A 24040-nucleotide genomic window follows, 5' to 3' on the forward strand; every position below is an offset into this window, starting at 1 on the left:
TTCTCCTCTGTCCAAGGAAGCAGTCACTTTATTGTAATAAGTAAGTAGATTACTAAAACACGACCTCCCTTTAGCAAATCCATGCTGTCCATCAAAGATTATACCATTGTTGTCAACCCAACTCTGGATCCTAGATCTCACAAGCTTCTCCAACAACTTAACCACAACACCTGACACACAGATAGGCCTATAGTTTGATGCTTGAGTTCTATCACCTCCTTTATGAAGTGGCACAATCTTACCCTCCTTCCACTCTTTAGGGACTTGACCGAGTGCAAGACTCGTATTAAAAAAATATGTCAAGGCAGGTGTCAACTCTCTGGCACATTCCTTCAGAATACACGGTGATATATTATCAAGTCCCACAGCCTTATTTACATCTAGTTTACTCAACTCCCCAAACACCTCTTGCTCACTTACAGTCAGTCTCTCCTCCCCATCATCAACTGCTCTTAATCTCTCCATGAAGTCACATTCACAAGATTGAAAGATCTTTATGAACTGCTCATTAAGTATCTCCACCACACATTCTGCAACAGCTGTCTTTATACCATTTCCTCCAATCAATGTCATCCTTCCATAATCATTCTTTCTTTTGATGGCTACATATCGAAAGAACTCCCTAGGATTCTTTTTAGCTTCATTAGCTAACTGCTGTTCATACCTCTCTTTAGCTACTCTCACCAACCAAGTCACCCTCCTTGCCTGGTCTTTGTAGACCTGATGAAATTGGTTACTTCCACTTCTCTTATGCTGCCTCCACAATGCCCTTTTTCTCTATATTGCATGCTTAATCTCTTTATTCATCCATCTCACACCTACCTTATTTAACCTTCTCACCCATGGTATACATTTAGACATTGCATCTACTAAATATTTTTTGAAAATCCCCCAAGCTGCATTGATCTCTTTTCCAGCTAACTCCTCATTCCATGCTACACCTGCAAGCTTTCTCCTGAGCTCTTCATAATCACCCCCCCCCCCTTGTAGTTCCACATATACCCTTTTTTCACAGGGGTCCTTGCACTGCTGGCAACCACCCAAGTAATCACCTCATGGTCACTTTCACCAATTGGTGGATGATTTGATACCTCATTGATAATTACATCCTCCGATGAGATGACCAAATCCAAGACCCTTAATCCTCTTGTGCCCTCTGTTACATACTGTCTGAGGTAGTTATCCCTCAAAAACTCAAGAAACTCATTTTCTTTACTTCCAGTTGCTATCTCTTCATTCCAGTCTATATTGCCATAATTAAAATCACTCACGATGATCACCCTTTTCTTATTTGCTTGGCTTATTTGACTATACATTTCACTATCACCACCATCCACATTACCAGGTCTATAACAACATCCCACCAAGTATTTGATTCTATTCACCTCTATCTCACACCATACTGCCGCAAAAGCACTGGCCCCATTTCCCTCTTGCTTCTCTACCTTGTATGGACATAACTCTTTCTCTATCATCAATAGCACTCCCCCTCCCTTTTTACCCCTTCTATACTCATGAAACACATCATACCTTCCCATCTCTATTCCTGTCAGGATGTCATCCTCATCTAATCATGTCTCACTTATTCCGACAATCTCTGGGTGTATAGACGCAATTAGTGCAACCATTTCATCCTCCTTGTTTCTTATACTTCTAGCATTGGTATACAAACACAACAACTCATTTCTGGATCTACAGTTAGTTCCATTGATACCACTCACTCGATGTGATCTCTCCATGCTGGACTGGGGCCATTTCCCTTTCTGCTTCTTCATTTTAGAACACTTTGCAATTCCATCTCTTTCTTTTTGATCCCTGATCATCCCATTACTTTCCTGCCTACACATGCTCTCACCTCCTCTTGGAGCATCCACCTTTCTCACGCTGTGTACCCCTGTCCACCCTGAGCCTCCCTGTTTCCCTGCTCCTCTTGCACACCCATTCTCTCATTTTCTGTACTCATACCACTCACTTCCCCATTCATTTCCACTTCTTCAATCTCTCCTGTCTTACTCTCCTGCCCTTCCACATCACTCCCGTCTTGATCTGATTCATTCTCTCTATTCACTTCTCCACTTTCCAGCAGCAGTCTCTCCAAGCGTCTCACGCCATAACCACTCAAATGCAGTCCATCGCTCCCATACAGCTCACTTCGCCCCTCAAACTCATTCCACACATTAACAAACTGTACTCCCATCTCCTCACACATTTCAGCCAGAATATCATTCATAATCCTTGCTCTCCGCCTCATTTCACCACAATCATACCTAGGCAACACACTGACTACCCTTCCTGTCACACTATTCTCCTTTATCTTTCCAAGCAGTCTCCTGACATTCATTTTGACATGCTCTTTGTTCTCTCTCAAATCATTTGTACCAATTAATACAATTAACTCTTTTGCTCGTTCCCGCCTCATATACAGTGCCTCAATCACTCTACTCATTTTTCCGCCTGGAAAACATACCTTGTGCAGTTTATCCTCTAGCACACCTTTAATAATGGAGTCGCCATACAACGCCACTCGCTCATCTTTTGTCAACTCTTTCATGACATCATGATTTATTTTAATAGTTTTGACCTGAATTCTCTTAATTTCATTCCGCATCCATTTCATTTCTTGCTTCATCCAATCCAATTCACCTTCCGAACCTCGCGACACATTCTCTCTATCATTAAATCTTTCTAACTTTCTAACTCTCGACCCCCTCATCTCAGTTTCCCTCTCATTCATCCTTCTTTGTTTCCGTACTTTCGGTCCAACATACGTCCAACTTTCACTATCATTCTTCTCACTTTCAGTCTCATTTATCTTTCTTTGTTTCTGTACTTTCGGACTAACATGCATCCAACTTTTGCTATCATTCTTCTCACTTTTACTCTCGTTCATCTTTCTTTGTTTCAGTACTTTCGTTCCAACATTCGTCCAACTTTCGCCATCAGTCATTCTTTTTTCGCTATCATTCATTCTTTCGATTTTTTTTACTTGCGATTTCTGCATCACGCCATTTCTACTTTCATTCGTTCTCTCAATTTCGTTTCTTTCCGCCTCACTTTCGTCCCTTTTAACATCCGTTACGGTTGTCAAATCGCTCTTTTTCTTTTTTCCTGATTTTTTAAAATTTTTTCGCCTCTCTTGCTCACCATCCTGCTCTTTCAAACGTGCACTCACGACACAATCGGTACTAGCACTTTCTGTCATCAACTTCATATTCGCATTCATCAATTCCTCGTTCAGGTCACATTTCGCACACACCCTTCTTCCATCCGCACTAAACATCCACAAATCATTTATGTAATCGAAGGAATACATATAACAGATCTCACACTTAACGAAACAACTGAAATCCAAATTAAAATCATGGAATGACAATGCCGTCGCCATTTTTTTTTTTTTTTTCTCTGCAGGTTACTAGGTCTAATATTAACGATTTTGTATTTAGTTTAAGCAAGAAGAAAAAACCACACTAATAATATCGGTAGCGTACAACGTTTACAGCCGCTCTTACTTAAACAATTACTCATATATACTTAATTATTCCTAGTAAAACTTATCTGAATCAGGAGCTCTTCAAAACACGTCCCTAGCGCTTGACCCACTAGCGCCCTCTCCAAGTATAATACAGGGTTTGAAAACAAGAACCAAACCTTGGAGAAACCCTAAAACAAACTTTTTATTCAGCCAGAGAGGCATGTGGACAGGCAGTCTGCAAGAACCAAAACTTGGAGAAACCCTAAAACAAACTTTTTATTCAGCCAGAGAGGCATGTGGACAGGCAGTCTGCAAGGATAGAAAAATCAAATCTGCATGGTGCACTCAGGAATGAAATCATGGAAATATAACAAGGAACTGTATTTAAGTTTTGTAGATCTGGAACAGGCATATGACAAGGTGTCAAGAGGAAAGCTGTTCAAATCACTCCAGTTATTTGATGTAAATGAGACATTATACATAGTCTCTATTTGAATTGTAAATCAGCAGAAGGAGGTACAGGAAGATGGTTTGATGTTAAGTCAGGGGCATGACAAGAGTGTACATTATTAAATGATGTTATTCATCATTTATATGGATCATATTATGAAGGAAAGTTGTATTAAACCTGATATCAAAATTGAGTTGTTTCTGAGCTCTTTACTTTATGCAGATGATGTTATACTTTTAAATAAATCCAGGAAGTTTGCAGGATTCCTGACCAAACTGAATAACTGCTATAATAAATTTGACATGAAAATCAGCATTGAAAAGACAAAGATAACGAAAATAGGCAGATACATCAACTGCATCCTGGATGGAGAATCTATAGAACAAATGAAACATTTCAGCTATTTAGGCACACTTTTTAGTGAGGATGGCAAATTAATGGAAATACAGAATTAGCAAAGCTGTTATGGTAGGAGGCCAACTGAATAAATTTATATGGAATAAGAGAGAGATTAGTCAAACACTTAACTAGCTATATACAAGGCAGTGTTCAACCCACTTTTAACTTATGAATCTGAGAGCTAGGTTAGAAATAAAATTCTTGATCAAAGACTGAAGACCACAGATATTAGAGTCCTGAGAAAGAGTAAGGGTCTGATCAAATAGCATTAATGGCAGCATCATATTAAAAAGAGGATATTAGGAAAGAACTTAACATTGTATGCATTCAGGAATGTGTTAGCAGAGCTAATCTCAGGTGGTATGGCCACTTAAACAGAATGGAAGAGATTAGCTAAGCAAGCATTCTTTGCCAGGATGGCATGAAAAAGACCCAGAGGAAGACCAAGATGTAGGTGGATTGATACAGTAAAAAGTGCCTTAGAAGACAGAAATATAAGATTGATAATATCGGACTGTTGACAGATAACAGGCTAATCTGGAGGAAAATTGTTCATAGGAGGTTTGTAATGATGTAATTTTTCGTGTAGTTCTTTCATAAGAACCTCTACACCCACCCTCTGAGGGTATATGCCAGGAATTTGATGATAATGATGATGATAATTATTTCATCCTCTTATCTGCCTGTCAATCAAATTTTGTAACCAAAAGCCTCGAGGATATTATTATTATTATTATAATACAGGGTATCTCTATGGTGTCAAAAGACTCATCACTGGAGACCCACACTAACCATTATTCACACAATACCTATCATACTTCTTAAATTTATTCACTGTGGGGACACTCACAACTACTTTTGGCAATTCATTACACTCATTCACCACTCTCCAAGCAAAAAGCCTAGCACCTAGTCCACACACCATTACTAACTACACTCTCACACGACTTAAAGCAGGAAACCCTAATTCTCCTGCCAACTCTTTATATATTGAAAAATTTCTTTTAGAATATAGAATTTAATCCTTTAGTTACTTATAATTTTCTACCAAGCCCTCCCCTCTCCTTCCTGTTAACTAAATTGTGCAACCCATTTACCCTCAAGACATTCTCATTAGGCGCATTCCACAGACCTGTCACCAGATTGGTCACTCATCTCTGAATCCATTTCACCACCTCCTAATCCCCCAAGTAACCCAGATGACCAAATCTGTGTAGAGTAGTCAAGATGCACCCAAATCATAGTCATAAAGACAATTAATAACCTCCCTATTTTTACTTGTCACCATGCTCCTCAACATCCAAGCAATCCTTTGAGTTGTTTGGCCAAGTTTTGCAATATATTCTTTGAACTTCAAATTTCTGTTTGCCATCACCCCAAAATCCTTAGCCTCATGAATTTTCTGTAATCAAATACTATCAATATGATACACAGCATGTAATATTTTCATTCCAAAGTGCATTACCTTACATTTTGCAACATTAAATTGATCACTGTTGTCCTTTGCCCACATTGCTAATTTATTTAAATCATCCTGTATCTACATCACTTTTATCAACTGTTGTTCTCCCTAGTTTTGCATTATCAGAAAGCAACTGAATACCTCTCCCCCCATTAAATCTTTCCTTATATCATTTATATACAAATTAAAGAGTGGTGGCCTAAATACAGAGTCCTGGGACACTCCGCAAGTCACTCTCATTCACCATCTTCTGATGTCTGTTTATTAACCACCTTCCTATCCATGCCACTAGCCTCATATCCATTCACATTTGCTCCAACTAATGTAATAGTTTTCCATGTGGTATTCTTTTCAAATGCCTTTGCAACGTCCAGCAGTATCATGGTGTAACCATTACCTTTATTTAATTCTGCTGTCACTGTATTATAAAATGTGAATAAATTACTAATGCAGGAATAATTTTTTACAAAGCTGTGTTGTCTCCTGTAGAGTATTATATTCATTCATATTCACCCATTCCTGTCATTTGTAATGGAACTATGTTATCTTCTCTTCACTCCCTTGGAACCTTGCCAGAGCTGAGACAATAATAATGACCTCCCTGTTTTTTTACCAGTTCTCTTGCGCATTCTCATATCACATGAGCTGATATACTGAGTCCCACTGCTGTATTCACATTGATATTTTTTCATTATGCTGAATGCTTCCAATATGTCTACCTCAGTTCTCACATCAGCCTCTGTCATGTCAGTAACTACAAAATCTCCATCTGGATGATACATTTTTGCAAAGTGATCACTTATTAGCTCAACTATTTCTTTGGCTTCTGTCACTTTCCTACCATCAGCACTGAGTAAAGTTATCTTTCCATGATTATTCTTTCAGTTACTTGCTACATGCCAAAAAAAAAAAAAAACTCTTTTGGATTTACTTTGTCTAGCCTGCTTAGTTTATTTTCTCCACTGAAGAGACCTCAATAAAGGTCGAAACTAGTCTGGGTAGTGGCCCTCCCCTTAATGCATAACATTATACATATCTGCAAGGAGATGTGTTTTGCATTTTTAAGGGGAGGGCCACAAGGGTGCGATAGGAGTGATGTTAACTTACTCCACCTTTGCAACGAGTTGCCCGGTGTTGTACCTTACCCCAGTACAACTGGGGTAAGGTACAACACCGGGAAGATACTTTCAGGTGCAAACTTTGTTTGCTCACACTTGGATAAAGGATTAAACTAAATTTATTATACTCTTAGAATCTTATTTGGCCTTCCTTACTATACTAGTTGCTCTTCTTTCCTGTGCTTTGCATTGCTCATTAGCATGCTGATCACCCATTTATTTATATTCTTTCCACAATGCTTTCTTTTATTTGCAGCTTCTACTTTATATTGCTACTCATCCACTTAATTCTTAATTGGTTTATCCTCCTGATCCTGGGTATGTAGTCCGATAGTGCATCTCACAAACAATCCCTGACCACTTTCCATGCAGTACTGACATTCTTTCTTTGTAGTTTCTTATACCATGGCACTGCTCTAAGCTGCCACCTAAGTTTGTCATAACTGTCATCTGATGGTCACCTTCCCCAATCAGAGGTAGAGCTGCTACTGTAGTTTTTGATAGATCTTCTGATGCTATTACCAGATCCAACACTCTCAGACCTCTGGTACCCTCCATCACATGCTATATTATGTAATTATCCCTTAGTAACTGTATAAATTCAATTTTCATCTTGTTAAGTGCCCTTTCTTCCTTCCAATGTATATCCCCATAGTTGAAGTCTCCCATGATAATTGCTTAGTCTGCACTAATTGTGTTAATATGCTGATGCACTTGCACATCTTCCTCTGGAAGATGTGCAAGTGCATCATATATAAAATATATGATTTTAAAATATATACATACTTAAAATATATTTTGTCCTATTGGCCTCTATCTTACACTGGCTAGCCTCAAATGAATTGTCTCCCTCCCTCACATCTACAATCCTTTTTTAACGTCCATCTTTGTTAGTTGAAGTTCTTCAGCTATCGTTAATACTCCTCTTGCTGTATTTCCCTTATTCTTCTCTGAAAATACAATACTCTTATATTCTATCTCTGTAACTAATCATTCTTCTGTCAACCAGGTCTTACTTATGGCAATAATTTTTGGCCAAGTTGAGCTAACTAATGCTAAAAACTCCTATCTTTTATTTCTGAGACTTCTGGCATTTGTGTACATGCAATTCACCATCCCTTGGGCTGCGGTTAAACTTTCTTAATGTCATTACCATCCTGTTCAGATTCAAAACTTGGGGAAACTGCACCCAACTGTTCATGATCATTTCTGCACTCACACTCATTTATCCCAGAGGTAGGTAGATGATTGATTGCATCACCCCTAATATCTGTAGTTTCCCTGATTTTACCCGTCTAGGCTTCTTACTGAACAACACTTTCTCTAAAACTCCAAAACTGATAAAGATCATAGGGATCATCCCACACATTACCCCATTCTCATCTCATGGGATTCGTTCCTCTTTTTTTTTTTTTTTGATCACTTGCTCTTACCTCTTCACCATCATCGCTTTATCCTCGAAAAACCCAATTAATCAAATAAGATTGTTATAGTCTAAGTGCAGTATAATACATCACTCTTTATAAATCTTTGCGTATGAGGATTTGAAACATGATTATTGTTAGAGAGTTTTTTCACACTGATGAGTGAGCCTTTGGGCTATTTTACCTAGTTTTGCAGTATGTTTCTTGAACTTCAGTTTCCTTTCCCTATCCTTAGTCTTATCACTTTCTTGCAGTGCAGCCCCATCAACTAATATGCAGTGTATAATCTTTTCAGATGAAAGTGCCATTTAAGCTTTGCACTTTCTCACATATAGATAATGAGCTGACTGCCATTATCTTTTGTAGGAATGTAGCAATCCATTGAAGTCATCATCAAGGATCTCTACACCATCTTCATTTACTATTGTTCTATTGTCTATCCTAATTTATCACCATCAGGAAACAATTTGATACTCCCCCCCCACCCCTTCAGATCACAGGCGTAGTAGCTAGGGAGGGGAAGGGGGGGGGGCGATCAGCCCCGGGCAGCACTTTGAACCTTTTTGAACTTTTGCAGTTAATTCTAAAATACAGTCTTGAGAACTCATTTCCAAATATTGTAATACTACTGTGAATTTTCCTCACAATTGCTGTATGCTGCTAGTTGTGAGAGGAGTTTTTCTAAATTAAAATTGATTATGAATTACCTACATTACTATGAAATAGACTTCGAAAATATCATTGATGATTTTGTGAGCAGAAAAACAAGAAAAATAACATGTTAGATTGTTGAAATTAAGGTCTTACTTAAAAAATAAACATAGTGTTTTAATTTATTTCCCTATATGCCATTTTGACTTTTTTAGTATTTTTGGTGTGTATTGAGAGGGGCGGCAAACTCAGGGACCACCCCGGTCTGCAAAAGCTCTAGCTACACCACTGCTTCAGATCGCTTCATTTATTAGCATTGTCATATTTCTTGACTTTGCAAAGGCATATGACACAACATTTGACAGGAATGATGTGTGTGTTTGTGTGTGCCTACCAACCATTCTGTAATCTATGTTATCAGTTTCATATTCATTCCCCATTTACTTTCATATATATAATAGATTTCATGTGGGAACACCCATCCACACTATGAACATACTATAGGGTTACAATTTTAAGCTCTTATATGTCTAGCATCTACTGAACATCATGGATGCAGACCTTATAATCAGCTCATCCCCAAAACATTTTAAGAAAAAAATCAGCCATCAAACTATTGTCCTGCTCCCTTATCCTCACTCTTCTTGAAAATGGAGATTATCATCACCACCATTGTGGATTCCATCATCTTTGGGTCACAGCATATTCCATACCCAACCTTATCAACCTTTGGACACAAGTCTTGCAAAGATTTAGTGAAACTTGTGTGACCACTCTTGATATTTTCAGGGCTTTTGATCAGGTCTGCATAGAACCTTCATTACTAAAGTATACTCTTTATGGCCTACTTTCTGCTGTTTGCATTTGGGTTACCAATTTCCTCTCTCGTCATTCACTATGGGTTATCATTAATGGTTTCCCCTCTTTCTTGTCAATGCTTGTATCCCTGGTCTCTGTACTTTTGCCATGCTCTTCTGCCTATATATTAATTACTGCTTGCTAACCTCAAATCCTATCTGTAGTGTGTTGATGACAGTGCACTCTATTACTCATCTTCAATTGACAAACCTTGTAGTGTTGAACCATTCCAGCCTTGAAGATTTTCCATACCTGATATCTTAAACAATGATCTCATTGACAGTAACATAACCTAGTGAATGCAAATGCTATCAAATTGCATTCTTGTCTTATTTCTCATAACGATCTCTCTTACTTTCCCTTACTTTGATGGTATTCAGATATCTAGTCAAAATCAGATTTCTCTTCTTGGGCTGATTTACAGATTTATTCCATCCTGTCACAAGTACACATCCATAGCCTCATCAGCCTCTCCTCATTTGCTGTAGCACTATTCTTCCATTTTCCTCTAAAGCATTTAAAAAAACATTAGGAGCTGCTGGTTAACATCCATAGCATAATTCAGCTTCAAATTTATTGAAACAACATTTTCGCTATTTATTTATTTATTTATTTTGAATAGGCTTCTTCACACTGTGTTTTCTAAGGACTATAGCCTGTAACTGTTCAAGAAACATATCAACAGACTTCTTCTTTCTCCTTAGTCACTTGCCCATACAGCAGTATTGCATTTTAGCTTTTGAAAACTTGTGTTGGGTTGATATAAAAAATAAAAATAAATAACTAAAGCAACTTTTCCACTTCACAAAGCTATGCAACTGCATGAAACATCATATGTTTATTCACCTTCCTACATATCAGCACATTACTAATTTTCTGAAGTGTATAAATATCAGTTTCAAATGTTTACCAAGACAGATAATTGCTGAGCTAAATTAAATATATCTTAATTAATATGAAGTTAGAATAAATATTATTGTTTTGTTAGTGGTGATTACTAAATTTTAATCTTTGTACTTCTAGAAGGACAGATTCCAAGAGGAGCAGTGTATATAGATCATAAAATGAGTTCCAGTGGTAAGTTTCATCTGTTCTTCATATAGTAAAATCTTAGTTATTTGCAGGGTGGTTTCTGTATGCATTATTTATTGTTATTACTAGAACTATGCTCATTAATGTGAGATGAACATTTAAAAAATGAACATTATTTTTTTCCCTACTAAAAGTGTAGAAAAGAGAACAGTTAATTTTCACCATTACTTCCCTACTTGCATTAGATATTTATCAGTACAGGCATGCCTCGACTTATGTCACTTTCACTTATGGCACTTTGTACTTATGGATATTTTTGAATTGACACTTACCCCAAAGTTACGCCACTTGCTTCGAAGTTATGGCTCTTTAGCACCATGATGCTATCATGCAAAAGGTGTCACTGTCAGACATGGTTCATGTCACATATCTTTGTGTTATTATGTTGCTCTCTGTGATGTTCCTGAAAAGGTGTCCATCATTGTGTCTGAAGGCCTAACTTCTGAATCCTCTGTGAATCTTTCAGAAACCCCCATTCTCACTGCTCTCAAATTCTGCATTATGTTACAATCACAAGGATGGAATACTTTAATATGAACTGCTCATTTAACATCTGTACAATATCCTTCACAGCATTTATCATTCTCCCATCATCACTGACCAACATCACCCTTCCATAATCATTCTTCCTTCTACTTGCCACATATCGTAAAAACTCCCTAGGATTTCTTTTAGCATCATTTGCTAACTACTGCTCATACCGCACTTTTGATACCCTTACTAAGTGAGTCACCTTCCTTGCTTGCTCTTTGTATTTCTCATATAACTGATTATCTCCACTCATCTTGTACTACTCCACAATGCCGTTTTATTCCAGATTGCAAGCTTCAACTTTCAGTCATCCATTTTACACCTACCCTACCTTATTTAATCTCCTGACCTTTGGAATACATTGCCTTTACCAGATAATTCCTGAGTAGAGACCATGCAACATTGATTTCCTTCACATGCAATTCTTCATTCCATTATATCACTGCAAGCTGCCTCCTGAGTTTGCTGCCGTAATCACTTGCGTTATAGTTCCACATATAACTTTTTCTTACAAAAGTTCTGATATGGCTGGCATCCACCCAGGTGATCACTTCATGGTCACTTACACTAACTGAAGGATGATGTGACACTTCATGTACAACAATATCTTCTGATGAGATAATCAAATCCAAGACCCTCGATTCACATGTGACCTCTGGCCTCTGTTACATACTGCTTAAGGTAGTTATCCCTTAAAAACATAGGAAATTCATTTTCTTTGGTTCCCGATGCTATCTCTTCATTCCAGTCTATATTACTAATTGAAATCGCCCATAATGATCACCCTTTTCTTATTAGCCAGATCAATTTGTCTAAATATTTCCTTCTCAATGCTTTCCACATTACAAAGTCCATAGCAACACCCTACCAAACATCATTCTGTCCACCTGCACTTCACACCATACTACTTCAAAACTACTGTCAGTATGTGCTCTTGGCATCTCCATTCTGGATGGGTACAACTCTTCCCCCTTTTTGCTTTGTCTGTCTTTGTGAAAGACCACATGTCCCTCCATCTCTAATCCTGTCAGAATGTCATCTTCGTTCAACCATGTCTCATGTATACCAACAATTTTTGGCTGAATGAACTCTATCAATGCTACAATTTCATTCCCCTTGTTTTGAATACTTCTACATTTGTAAACATATACACTAGCTCATTTCTGTTTCTATAACAAGTCCTACTAACCCCACTTCTCAGATGTGACTCCTCTATAGTCTCCCCTATCCTTTATTGTTTATCATCACTGATACTACACCCTTCCCAGACCTAAATATCACACCCACATCCTTGACTGTCTTTATTCTTTCTTGCACACCCACACATCTACTCCAGAAACCATCATCCACATTTTCATGCAGTTCCCCCCTGTCCACCTTGACCTCTCCCGTTTTCCTGTCCACTCTGTGTTCCTTGTCTGTTATTCTCTCCACTTGTGTCACTCACCTCTCCATTCACGAAGTTGCCTACCTTACTCCTATGCTCTTCAACAACACCACTTCCTTCCTCAGATCTGATATTCACTTTAATCATTCTCTTTTGTAACAACAGTTTCTCCAACTGACTCACATCAAATCCATTCAAATGTATAGCCCATCTCTTTTATGAAGCTCTATCAGCCCCTCAAACTCATCCCACATATTCACAAAATGAACTCCTTTCACCTGACACAACTCTGCTAGCATACCATTTAAAATCTTCGCTCACCTTCTCAGCTCATCATTATCATACCTGGGAAACATGCTGACTACCTTACCTACCACGCTGTTATCTTTCCCTCTCCTTAACAGCCTCTTGACATTCCTCCTTGCATTCTTCTTGTTACCAGTCAGATCGTTTGTGCCAACTCTTTTTCTCGCGTACTCCTCTTATTCAATGCTTCAACCACCCTGCTCATTCCACCTCCCGGAAAATGGACCTTGTGCACCTTTTCATTCACCACATCTCTTATCATCGAATCTCCATACATTGCTGCTCTCAAATCATTCGACTTTGCTTTCAAATCTTTTGTCTCATTCTTCTTTACATTCCCATGCAAATCTGTAATTCTCCTCAGTTCATTCCTTATACATATAATCTCTTGCATCATCTTTGCCAACTCTGCTTTCATATCTTGAATTAGTTTTTCAGTGCCATTTATGCAAATCCCATTTTCACTACCTTATTGCCATTATTCATCATGTGTTGCCTCCAAAGTGCCTTCTTCTTTTTCTTCTTCCAGATTTCATGCTTAATCTGCTCTTTCATCCATTTTACACATACCTTATTCAGCCTTTTGACCTTCATAATGCATTCACACATTGATGCTGTTATGTATTTGTTTGTCAGTTCCTGAGCAGGATTTATTTCTGTAATGTTCAAATTAATTTTCATTGCATGCTATAGCTTCAGGCTGTCTCCTAAGCTTGTCATAATCACCAGCCTTGCAATTTCACATATATCCTTTTGTTACAGAAGTTTTCATATGGTTAGTGACAACCCAGTTGATCAGTTCAAGGTTGCTCTCACCAACTGGAGGGAAGTGCAAAATCTCACTCATATTTACATCCTCTGATGAAATGATCAGATCTAAAACTGTTGATGCTCACATACCCTCCTTTATATACTGTCTGAAATAGTTGTCTCTTAAGAACTTGAGAAATTCATTTTCCTTATTCCCAAATACCTATCTCATTTCAATCTATACTGAACATAATTAAAATCTCTCATAATAATCATCCTTTTCTTGTTCACTAACCGGAGTTGCTTATACATTTCTTCGTCATCACCACCCTCCACATTCCACAGACCACTCACCATATTGGTTGCTCACCTTTGAATCTCCTTCACCACTTCCTCATCTCCAAGAAACCCAGGAGACCGGATTTGAGCACAGTAATCTAGATGTGGTTGTATCAGGACTTTATAAAGAGAATGACAACTATCTTATCTCTGCTTGTTAGTGTGTTCTTCAATAACCAAGTAATCCTGTGTGCTACTCTGGTTGCTTTAGCAATATCCCCTCTAAACTTCAGTTTTCTATTTACTACTACTCCCAAATATCAGGCTTCATCAATTTCCTGGAGTACAGTTACTTCTTTGTATCCCAAAATGCACGACTTTACACATTTCACATTAAATTGACATCCATTATGTTTTGCCCATACTGTCAGCCTATTTTAATCATTCTGCAAGCTCATTACATCACCCTGACTAACTATTATCCTGTCCAACACTATCAGCAAACAACTGAATATCTTCCTTCAAATTATTTCCTAGATAGTTTATGTACAAATTAAATACCAGTGGTCCAAGCACAGACACACCACTAGTCACCTGGATTCTGCTCCTTCATATACTATTTTTTGGTATCTGTCCATCATCCACCCTTTTATCTATATCACCAGTTTTCTATCCAACCTCTGTTTGTTTCAGTTTGCATAACAGATTTCCATGTGATATCCTGTCAGATGCCTTTGCAAAATCTTGCAGTATCACTGTATTGTAGCAGTATCACTGTTACTTTATATAATAGAGTAACAGCTTACTAGCTATTACTCTATTATATAAAGCTGGTAGATTACTAAGGCATGACCAACCTGTCACAAACCCATGCTGTCCTTCATAGAATATCACATTCTTATCCATCCATTCCTGAATTTTCTTTTCGATCAACTTTTTCAGTACTAATTGATCTATAATTTGCTACCTCAGACTTAGATCCTCCTTTATGCAAAAGAATTATATTGCCCTCCTTCCACTCTCTTGGGACTTTGTCAGAGCTGAGACTTAAATTAAACAACTTGTTCAAAGGCATTGCCAGTTCTCCTGCACATTCTCATAAAACATGAACAGATATCCCATCTAGACAGCTGTATATGCATTCAGAGTCTGCAATATACTAAGTACTTCCAATTCTTCAATCTCTGTTCTCACATCAGTCCCTGTCACCTCTGTCATAATAATAATATCTTTACTTCTCATAATATCTGGATTATGGGATTATGTTATATCTGGATAATGGGATTTAGATTATGAGGACAGATTGGGAGTATGTGGATTACAGACTCTGGTTTTCAGGAGAAAGAGGGGGTGATATGATAGAGGTCTATAAACTTTTGAATGGGTGTTATAGCATTTCAAATTATGAAATTTTTCGTTATATGGAAGGCGGGGAGAGAACATGGGGGCATCCATGGAAGTTAAGGTTGTTCTCAGTCATGAAAGGGTTAAGAGCTAGGCTTTTCTCCCAGAGAGCAGTGAGTGAGTGAGTGGAATAATTTGCCCTTACGTGTAGTGAGTGCATCTAGTGTGAATGAATTCAAAGGAAGGTATGATAGCTGGGATGAGTCCTTGACTCCCTGGAGGTCTCAGATAATAATAATAATAATATCTACCCTTGCAAAATGATCACTCAGTAGCTTGGCAATTTCGTCTTCTTCCATTACCTCTCTATCATCTGAACTCATTAAAGCTATCCTTTCAGAGTCAATTTTCCTCCTATTTGGTGCATAACAAAAAAACTCTGGAACTTTCTTTTGCCTGTTTGGCTAATTTCTTCACATAATCTAATTTTGCCTTCCTTACCATGCCAATCACCTTTCTTGCCAGATCTGTTTACTGTTCATGAGTTAGCTGGTCACCTTATATACCCTCCACATTTACTTTGTTTGCAGCTCATGCTTATTGCTACTGCTCATCCATCTAACTCCTATCTTCTTTATCCTCCTAACCTTGGGTATATAGTGTGATATTGCTTCCTCCAGATACCCCCCACACCCCCCTTGACTATCTCTCATGCACTGTGAACATCCTTCCCTTGCAGAACTTGATGCTATGGTACTGTTTCAAGTTGACTCCTAAGGGTATCATATCATCTGTCTTGTAGTTCCACATATACCCCTTATTAACTGGAATTTCCACATGTTTTGCTACCTCCCAACTCAAGACACATGATCACTTTTACCCAAGTGGAGGCAATGTATCCACCTTAGTTATGAGCAGGTCTTCCAATCCTTATTAAGATCCAACACATTCTACCCTGAGTCCCCTCTGTCACATTCTGCTTCAAGTAATTATCTCTCAGTAAGTGTATAAATTTCATTTCCTTCCTGCTATGGGATCTTTCTTCTTTCCAATATATGTCTCCAAAGATGAAGTCCCCATAATAATTACTCAACTTGCATTCATTGTACTAATCTGCTGATGCATGTCTTCTACATCATCCCTGGCATCCCCCCCTGACCTATAGCAGCAACCGATTTTATATTTTCTCCTGTTGGCCTCAATCTCACACCAGATTGACTCAAAAGAATTACCACCTTCATGACTAAGTCCTGCTCTTCTTGGCTGCAGTTGATCAGCTGTCATCAGTAGTACTCTGTCCTGTTTACACTATTCTCCCTGAAAATACTAAATCCATCACATTTTGTGTCTGTACCAACTGCTGTTAGCCAAGTCTCACTAATGCCAATAATGTTTGGTGAGGTTGCACTAACTAATGCCCCAAACTCTTTCCTGTTGTTAATGATATTTCTGGCAGTATTTAGAAATTGCAGCATCCCTGTAGGTCCCAACCACCTTTACTTCTTGAATTGACTAACTCTGTTCAATATTTTTGCCTTGAAGGAATATATTCTGCATAAGCAGAATATATTCCTTCAGAATTTGCTTCATGAGTTGTTTATCAGAAAATTATTTGTTCAAATCCCATGTAAGATATGGATGTTTGTAAAGTGTATTGCAGAAAAGCTTATATTACTCTTTAAGAGGGCTTGTCTTGTCTTATTTATTTGTTTTTAAATAATAATTATCAAAGAGGTCAGAGTGGTTATCAGATTACAGACATATAATGAAAGGAACAAAATGAGGAAATGAAATTTTGAGCCAGAATAGATCATAAGGAGGGGAGGATTACAATTTAGCACTCTCCGGAATGGAATATCATCTCTTTCAAAAGTGCATGTACTGATTCTTCTTTCAAAAGAAACCATGCAGATTGTAGTTTGGGTAGATGAGAGTTGGACAGGTAGTTGCTGAGACTTTGAGTTGAAGTTTGCTGAGAAATAATAATAATAATAGTTATTATTATTACATCCTCTATGGAGTTGGCAAACTTGTCATGGGAGGTTCATTCAAATGGCCATATATTCTAGTAATGCATTCCATTCATTGACAATTCTCCATGTAAAAAATCCACTCCTCACACACCTCTCCACCACACTCTTGAAGGGATGACCTCTGGCTCTTACTCTCTTGCCTTCTATGCCTTTTATAATCCCCTCTGGATTAATCTGATAAAATTCCCTCACCAACTTAAGCATCTCTATCATATCACCTCTTTTCCTCCTATTCACTAAACTCTGCAATCCACATTTCTTTAACCTCTACATAGCCAGCATTCCAAAGTCCTAATATTGTCTTAGTCACTTTTCTCAGGACTCCCTCCAATGTTTCTACATCACATTGGAAACCAGGTGACCAAATCTGAGCGCAGTAGTCCAAGTGTGGTCTGATGAGTGCTTTATACAGTGCACAACCACCTCTTTATCCTGTTATAATAGTTCAGGTTTGTTTTAATGCATCTATGTGACTTTAACACAAGCATGTCATTTATGTTTGTGTTAAGGCCACAGATGACGATGTGGATGTGAAAGTTTTTTTTTTTGAATTTTTTTTGGGTGTATATTTCTGTGATTTTCATGTTTTTTTTATGGAGTATTTCTTCTGATCTGCAGTATCTTGGTTTTGATCATGGTTGTTCATCAAATGGTTGTTGATGTCAAACTGAGAGAGTAGATAATGCTTTCTATGTGAGGGTGAATGGCTTAGGAATACATTGCTTATGTGGCAGTATTCAGTCCATGTATGACCTTGACAGTGCTACCTGCATACTGTTATACTTGGATTCCCTACAGACATTATCTAGCAGAGTAAGTGGCAACAGGATTATTAGCTAGCTGGTTAGGAAGCCTCCTGCCATGTTGTCATTTGATTCTGTACTGTTTACTATCTAGTGGCAAGCTTGTGGAACTGTTTTATTGCTGAGATGGAGGAAGTATTGGTTTTCTGTAATTAACTAGAGAGCTAGTATATCCTTCATGGGCCTGCTGAACACACTGTAGCATGTTCAGCAAGTCCATGAAGGATATTATAACCAGCACTGCATGTATGAAGAGAAGAGAGAAGGGATGTAGAAACTGAACCTTATTTGGATAGTAAATATGATAATAGTGATTCCAAACTTTCAGTAGGGAGGATAATGGTATTTCACTGGTTAATGAACGTTATCTACCACCTTGTGGTATAGATAGCATTTTCTCAAACTAGTGAAGGTATGCTTATAAGGCAGCAGTATTTGCTTGAAGCACCAGAGTTCTGTTTGTGGAAACAGGTCATACTATTCTAAGGTGGTTTGGTTTGTCTGGGAAGGAATATATATTGAACATCACCACTCCATTAATGACCCATACTGAAGGTAAGTTAGCTTATATGTCCATGTGTTGAGGTTTAAGTGGCAAGTTATTATAATGGCACAGTGTTTTTATAGTTTTTTCATTTGCTTTAATTGTTCCCACACCTGAAGAAGTCATTTTTGACGAAACATGTTGTGTGTGTCATTAAATTAACTTGCTGTCTGTTTCTCGGTTTCAGTCAGTCTTTCAGTATAACTTTCAGTATAATAAAATATTATAATATTATATAAATATTTTAGTGTTTTACCTAAAATGTTCAGAAAACTTAATTGATTATCTATAAGTTTGTTTGCATATTTTTGTTTTTTAGATGATGTTCCTGAAAATGCTGTACTTTTAGACCGAAAATTAATAATTGATGGAAATAGCATTCATACTGATAATTATTATGCTGTTCCAACTAGAGATGTTACTTCAACAAATACAACAATTAAAGCAACAAAATATGATGGGATTGGACCTACAGAACGTGGAATTCCTGTTGGGCTACGAACAGTAAGTTGTTGTATCATTGTATTATTTGTTTCAATAAAAACATAAATCTATATTTAAGATACCAAGTAATTTTATATTTTATATAAATTTGGTTTTTAATCCTATTTCCCAAGTAAGCAAACAGACAAGTAAGTCAAGTTTGCACCTGCACGTAGTGCAAGTCTGAGGCAACTCGTGGTAAAGGTGGATTAAGCTCTGATCACCAATAAAAAAATGTTTCATTTTGGTGAAACATTCTTAGTAGTACATCTGTTTACATAAGCATCACCTAGACTGACTCTCTAGAATAAATACTCTCAAATTTATGGTATTCAGTGTTGTGACTGGTCTTTTAACTTCCTGCTCATAGTGTTCGGTTAAAGTGCTGAACCAGGTACTTTAATTAGGCTCACCATGCTCTTCCCATTTCATGAAACCATACACTGTGGCAAAGTTATGTAACTATTAGCATTAGTGTATGCAGTATTTTAATCTTAGATTACTTAAGGGTTAAATTGGAGGGTTTTTTAGTAAACTTTTCATTTGATATTCAGTGTTATAGTAACTCTTCCAGTGTCTTCTCCATAAGTCTGACATCAAAAGAATGTGTAGGTATCAGGTGAATAGCTTGTTGTAGTGGAAATTTGATATAAATTCTGTAAATTTCCCTTTACAGAATTTTGTTTTTGCCTTTAAAATACTTTAGTTGCTATGTTGCTTTGGCTGGAACTTTTTTTTTCTTTTTTTTTGTTATTTGTTGCATTGAGTGAGTGACTGAGTAAGTATAGTAAAAATTGAATGTATTTCAATAACAATAATAAACTTTTGGTGTAAATTAGGGGTTGGTAGTTTTTTTGTTGTTTTGTTTATCAATCTCACATACAAGATGTCAGAACTTATAGCATGTTTATGCCATGTGTTAATAGAGGTTTTAAATAACTGGAAAGTGTAGTCCTTGGAGAACATTTCTTGTGGAAGGCTGTTCTTGAGACTGCAGACAGGTGGAAGGAAGCAGGGTTGGTGGGTTTGCAGTTGGACTTTCAATTGATTTGTAGCAGCTACTGTGCATGTTCTTATAAGCTTAATAGAAAGTAATGGAATGAATACCAATTCTTTGAAATAAGCAGCACCTGTGGAAGCATGCATACCTGTAAGACAGAACTTGAGCAGAAAAAGACATGAAGTTTTTGGATATTTAGCAAACTTGGTATTTGATGTTGTGCCAAGAAAAGTTTGAGGTAAATGCTAGCCTAAGAGGAGTAATCTTGTCTGGTGAACTATGTTTTGGATGATATTTCAGCATTTCACAGGCTTCTTTGAATTTTCTTTCAAACCAGGTGTTGGTTCAGTGTAGGGACTTAGTGCCTTTTCAGTCAATTTTTTTTTTTTCAGGAAAAAAGACAGGACATCATTTTGTTTTGAAGGTAACTAAATTGCCTTACCTCATGTGAAGATTAATGCTTAAGTTATCAAAGCTTGGATGGTTTGAGCACTGCAAGATTGCGAAGTGAGTGAATGAGAGGAATAGAGAGTACTGTCATCAGTACTCTGTATTTCTCTATGAGGATATGGAGAGGAGTGCTGCAGTGTGGATAAATCTGAAGAAATTAGAAGCTATCCATCATGATATAAAGCAAACAGCCAGAGAGGAAACTACCTATAAATTAAAGATGCCAAGAAATTATATTCTTGGTGAAGAATTTATAGAGCCACAACCCATGTGTTAGAATAATTACTTTACTTAACATTATTATTATTATTATTATTACTTGGCACCAAAGACTCATCAAGGGAGGGTATCTACTAGTGGCGGCCCGTACATAAGCACTGCGACACTGCAGCACCCCCAAGGAAAAAATCAAAAAATTAAATTTTGTTTGTGTCTATAAATAATAACAATGCTTACAACATTATATAAATGCAGTACAACTTGTTAAAGGATACAGCTTATATTTTGACAGTGATTGAATAGTTAATAATTGGAATTGTTCGATTAATGCTTTAGATTACGAAACAAATGCACTGCGATTTAACGCCGATATTCGTTTGCTCTTGTCATTGCACATTACATCATTTCCAACTGTAACTGCTCAAACAGCAGTGTATGTTTAGTAAGCTTATGCACATTTTTTGTAAATCTTATTTTATTTTGTTAAAATAACAGATAATTATTTATTTATTATAGATACAAGGCTGAATTATGATGAGTGTCACTGTTGAAAATATGAAAAGAATAATATTTTTTCAATTATCGTTACACAAAACAAATGCACTGCGATCTAATGCCGATATTCGTTTGCTGTCATTGCACGCTACGTCATTAGATATCTTATGCCTGCGCTCGTTATTTCTGTGAGATATGAAATGTTTATTATTGGTGCGTGTTCATGGTGAACTTTTTTTTGTAAATCTTATTTTATTTTGTTAAAATAACATATAATTATTTATTTATTATAGATACAAGGCTAAATTATGACGAGTGTCACTGTTGAAAATATGAAAAGAATTATATTTTTTCAATTATCATTACACGAAACCAACGCACTGTGATCCGACGCCGATATTCGTTTGCACTTGTCATTGCTATTGATATAAAACCTTTATTATTAGTGTTTGTTCGTGGTGAGGATGAAATATTTTTAATATGTAAATTTATTTATTAATAAATTCATTACTGATTAGGAAAAAAAAGTTTTTTTTTTTTTTTTTTTTTTTTGTATATGCAGCACCCCCATTTAAAATTTTCACCGGCCGCCACTGGTATCTACTCTACAACTCTCTATCTCCACCACCTACAATCCACCAGCTACAAGCAAGTAACAGTTAATTAAGCAAGTAACAATCAACGTTTCGACCTCTGTATTGAGATCATCATCAGGAAAACATATGTATGTACAAGCTGCAAGCTACATGACACTGCACTATACAAAAGTGAAATGAATCTAAATGTTTGTTAATCATATATCCTAGCGTGACCTCTGGTGAGAAAAAAAACATGGAACTAGATTAAACAATTTCTAAAGTTCTTTCGTATTGAGATTTTCTTCTGTTTGGGGTAGTTCTGGTTGCTATATGAGTTGAAGATGGGTTCTCCACATTCTTGGAATAATTAATCCATCATTTTTGTTCAGATTTGGATGATATTTCAGAGGCTTCTTTGAATTTTCTTTCAAACCAGGTTTTGGTGCAGTGTAGGGACTTAGTGACTTTTCAGTCAATTCTGTGGCATGTTTGAAGTGTATGGTCTGATATGTTTTTCCATAGTGGTTTAAATATTAAACGCCACATTAAATACCATGGTTTTAGCAGGGTATTTAATGTGGCATTTGTGTTCCTCTTTTCTGATTCGGATAGTGTGTCCTGTTTCTCCTATGTAAGGTAGGTCACAGGTAAATTGAATTTTGTAAACCCCAGGGTGGGCAAGGTATGGAAGGGAATTTTTGGAGGAGCTAACTAAATTTCTTAATTTTGCCAGGGATGTGAGCGCTGTCTAAATGTTATATTTAAGTAGTGTTCTATCTATTTTTTCTGAAATGTCCCTAACGTACAGTATGGCTATGGCATTCTTGTAATCTTTTTTTTTTTAATGGCATTTTCATGGAGTATCTTGTGAACTGTATTTTTATTGTAGTCACGTTTTACAAATGTTTCATTACTAATTTCAAATTCTTGGTTCAGAGCTTGTTCATTGGAGCAAATTGTTAGGACTCTGTGCTGGCTCCCACTGATGAGACCTTAATGAAAGTCAAAACTGATCTGGCCCTTCCTATAATGCATGGCATTCTGCCCATCTGAAAGGATGCATGGTTTGCATTATCAGATACGAAAGCAACTGATGTGAAGTCATCAGCCTTTATATACAAATAACCTAGATATGAAGATGCTTCATCTGCAAACTTTATTATTATTATTCAGGCCTCCATGGAGTCAAAAGACTCATCGTGGGAGGTCCTTTCTAAGAAACACAAGTCTATCAAGACTCATCAAGGGAAGTCTTTCCTAGGAAACACACAGTCTATCATACCACTCCTTAAATGCATTGACCGATCTTGCTCTCACCACTCTATCAGGCAATGCATTCCATGGTTCAACCACTCTCCATGCAAAGAAACCACTCCTCACCCTCTTGTCATCACTCCTTCCAGCTGTTCAACCAAGCGAAAGAACTCCCCAGTGTCAACCCTGTAACCACCTCTCAACAGTTTAAAAGTCTCAATCATATCACCTCTCCTTCTTCTATCCGCCAAACTCTGCAGTCCACATTCCCTCAGCCGATCCTCATAACTATTATTGTACAGTCCTGAAACCATCTTTGTTATCTACCTTTGTACCCTTTCCACAGTTAATTTATCCCCTTCAAATCCTGGGGCCAAATCTGAGAACAATAGTCCAAATGTGGTCTGATCATGGTCTTATACAACGGAATGATAACTGTTTTATCTCTGCAGGTCAGTGTCATTCTCATTATTGCAGCAATCCTCTGTGTTACCTTCACCATATTTGCAATATGTCCCTTAAATTTCAGGTTTGTATCAATCATCAACCCCAGTCCTATGTAAGGATTTAGTCCTTACATAGGACTGGGAGGAAGTAGGGTCTCCCCTACTTCCTCCAGTAAAACTCCTCCCATAGAATATGCAGCATCCCATCGAT

The 24040-nt window shown here is 37.2% G+C and overlaps 1 protein-coding gene across 1 annotated transcript in view; it reads left to right on the top strand.

Annotated features, from left to right (window-relative positions):
- The window catches only part of LOC150099286 (uncharacterized), a 623534-nt gene that overhangs the window by 157120 nt on the left and 442374 nt on the right, over nt 1–24040 (top strand). The window contains exons 9-10 of the mRNA XM_090404213.1: nt 10859–10912; nt 19224–19408. Of these exons, the coding sequence (XP_090260339.1) occupies nt 10859–10912; nt 19224–19408 (239 nt within the window). The remainder of the gene's footprint in view (nt 1–10858; nt 10913–19223; nt 19409–24040) is intronic.

Source organism: Typopeltis vanoorti, chromosome 14 (assembly GCF_054136105.1).
Source record: "Typopeltis vanoorti isolate ZY-2024b chromosome 14, IOZ_Tvanoo_1.0, whole genome shotgun sequence".
NCBI classification, from domain to species: Eukaryota; Metazoa; Arthropoda; class Arachnida; order Uropygi; family Thelyphonidae; genus Typopeltis; species Typopeltis vanoorti.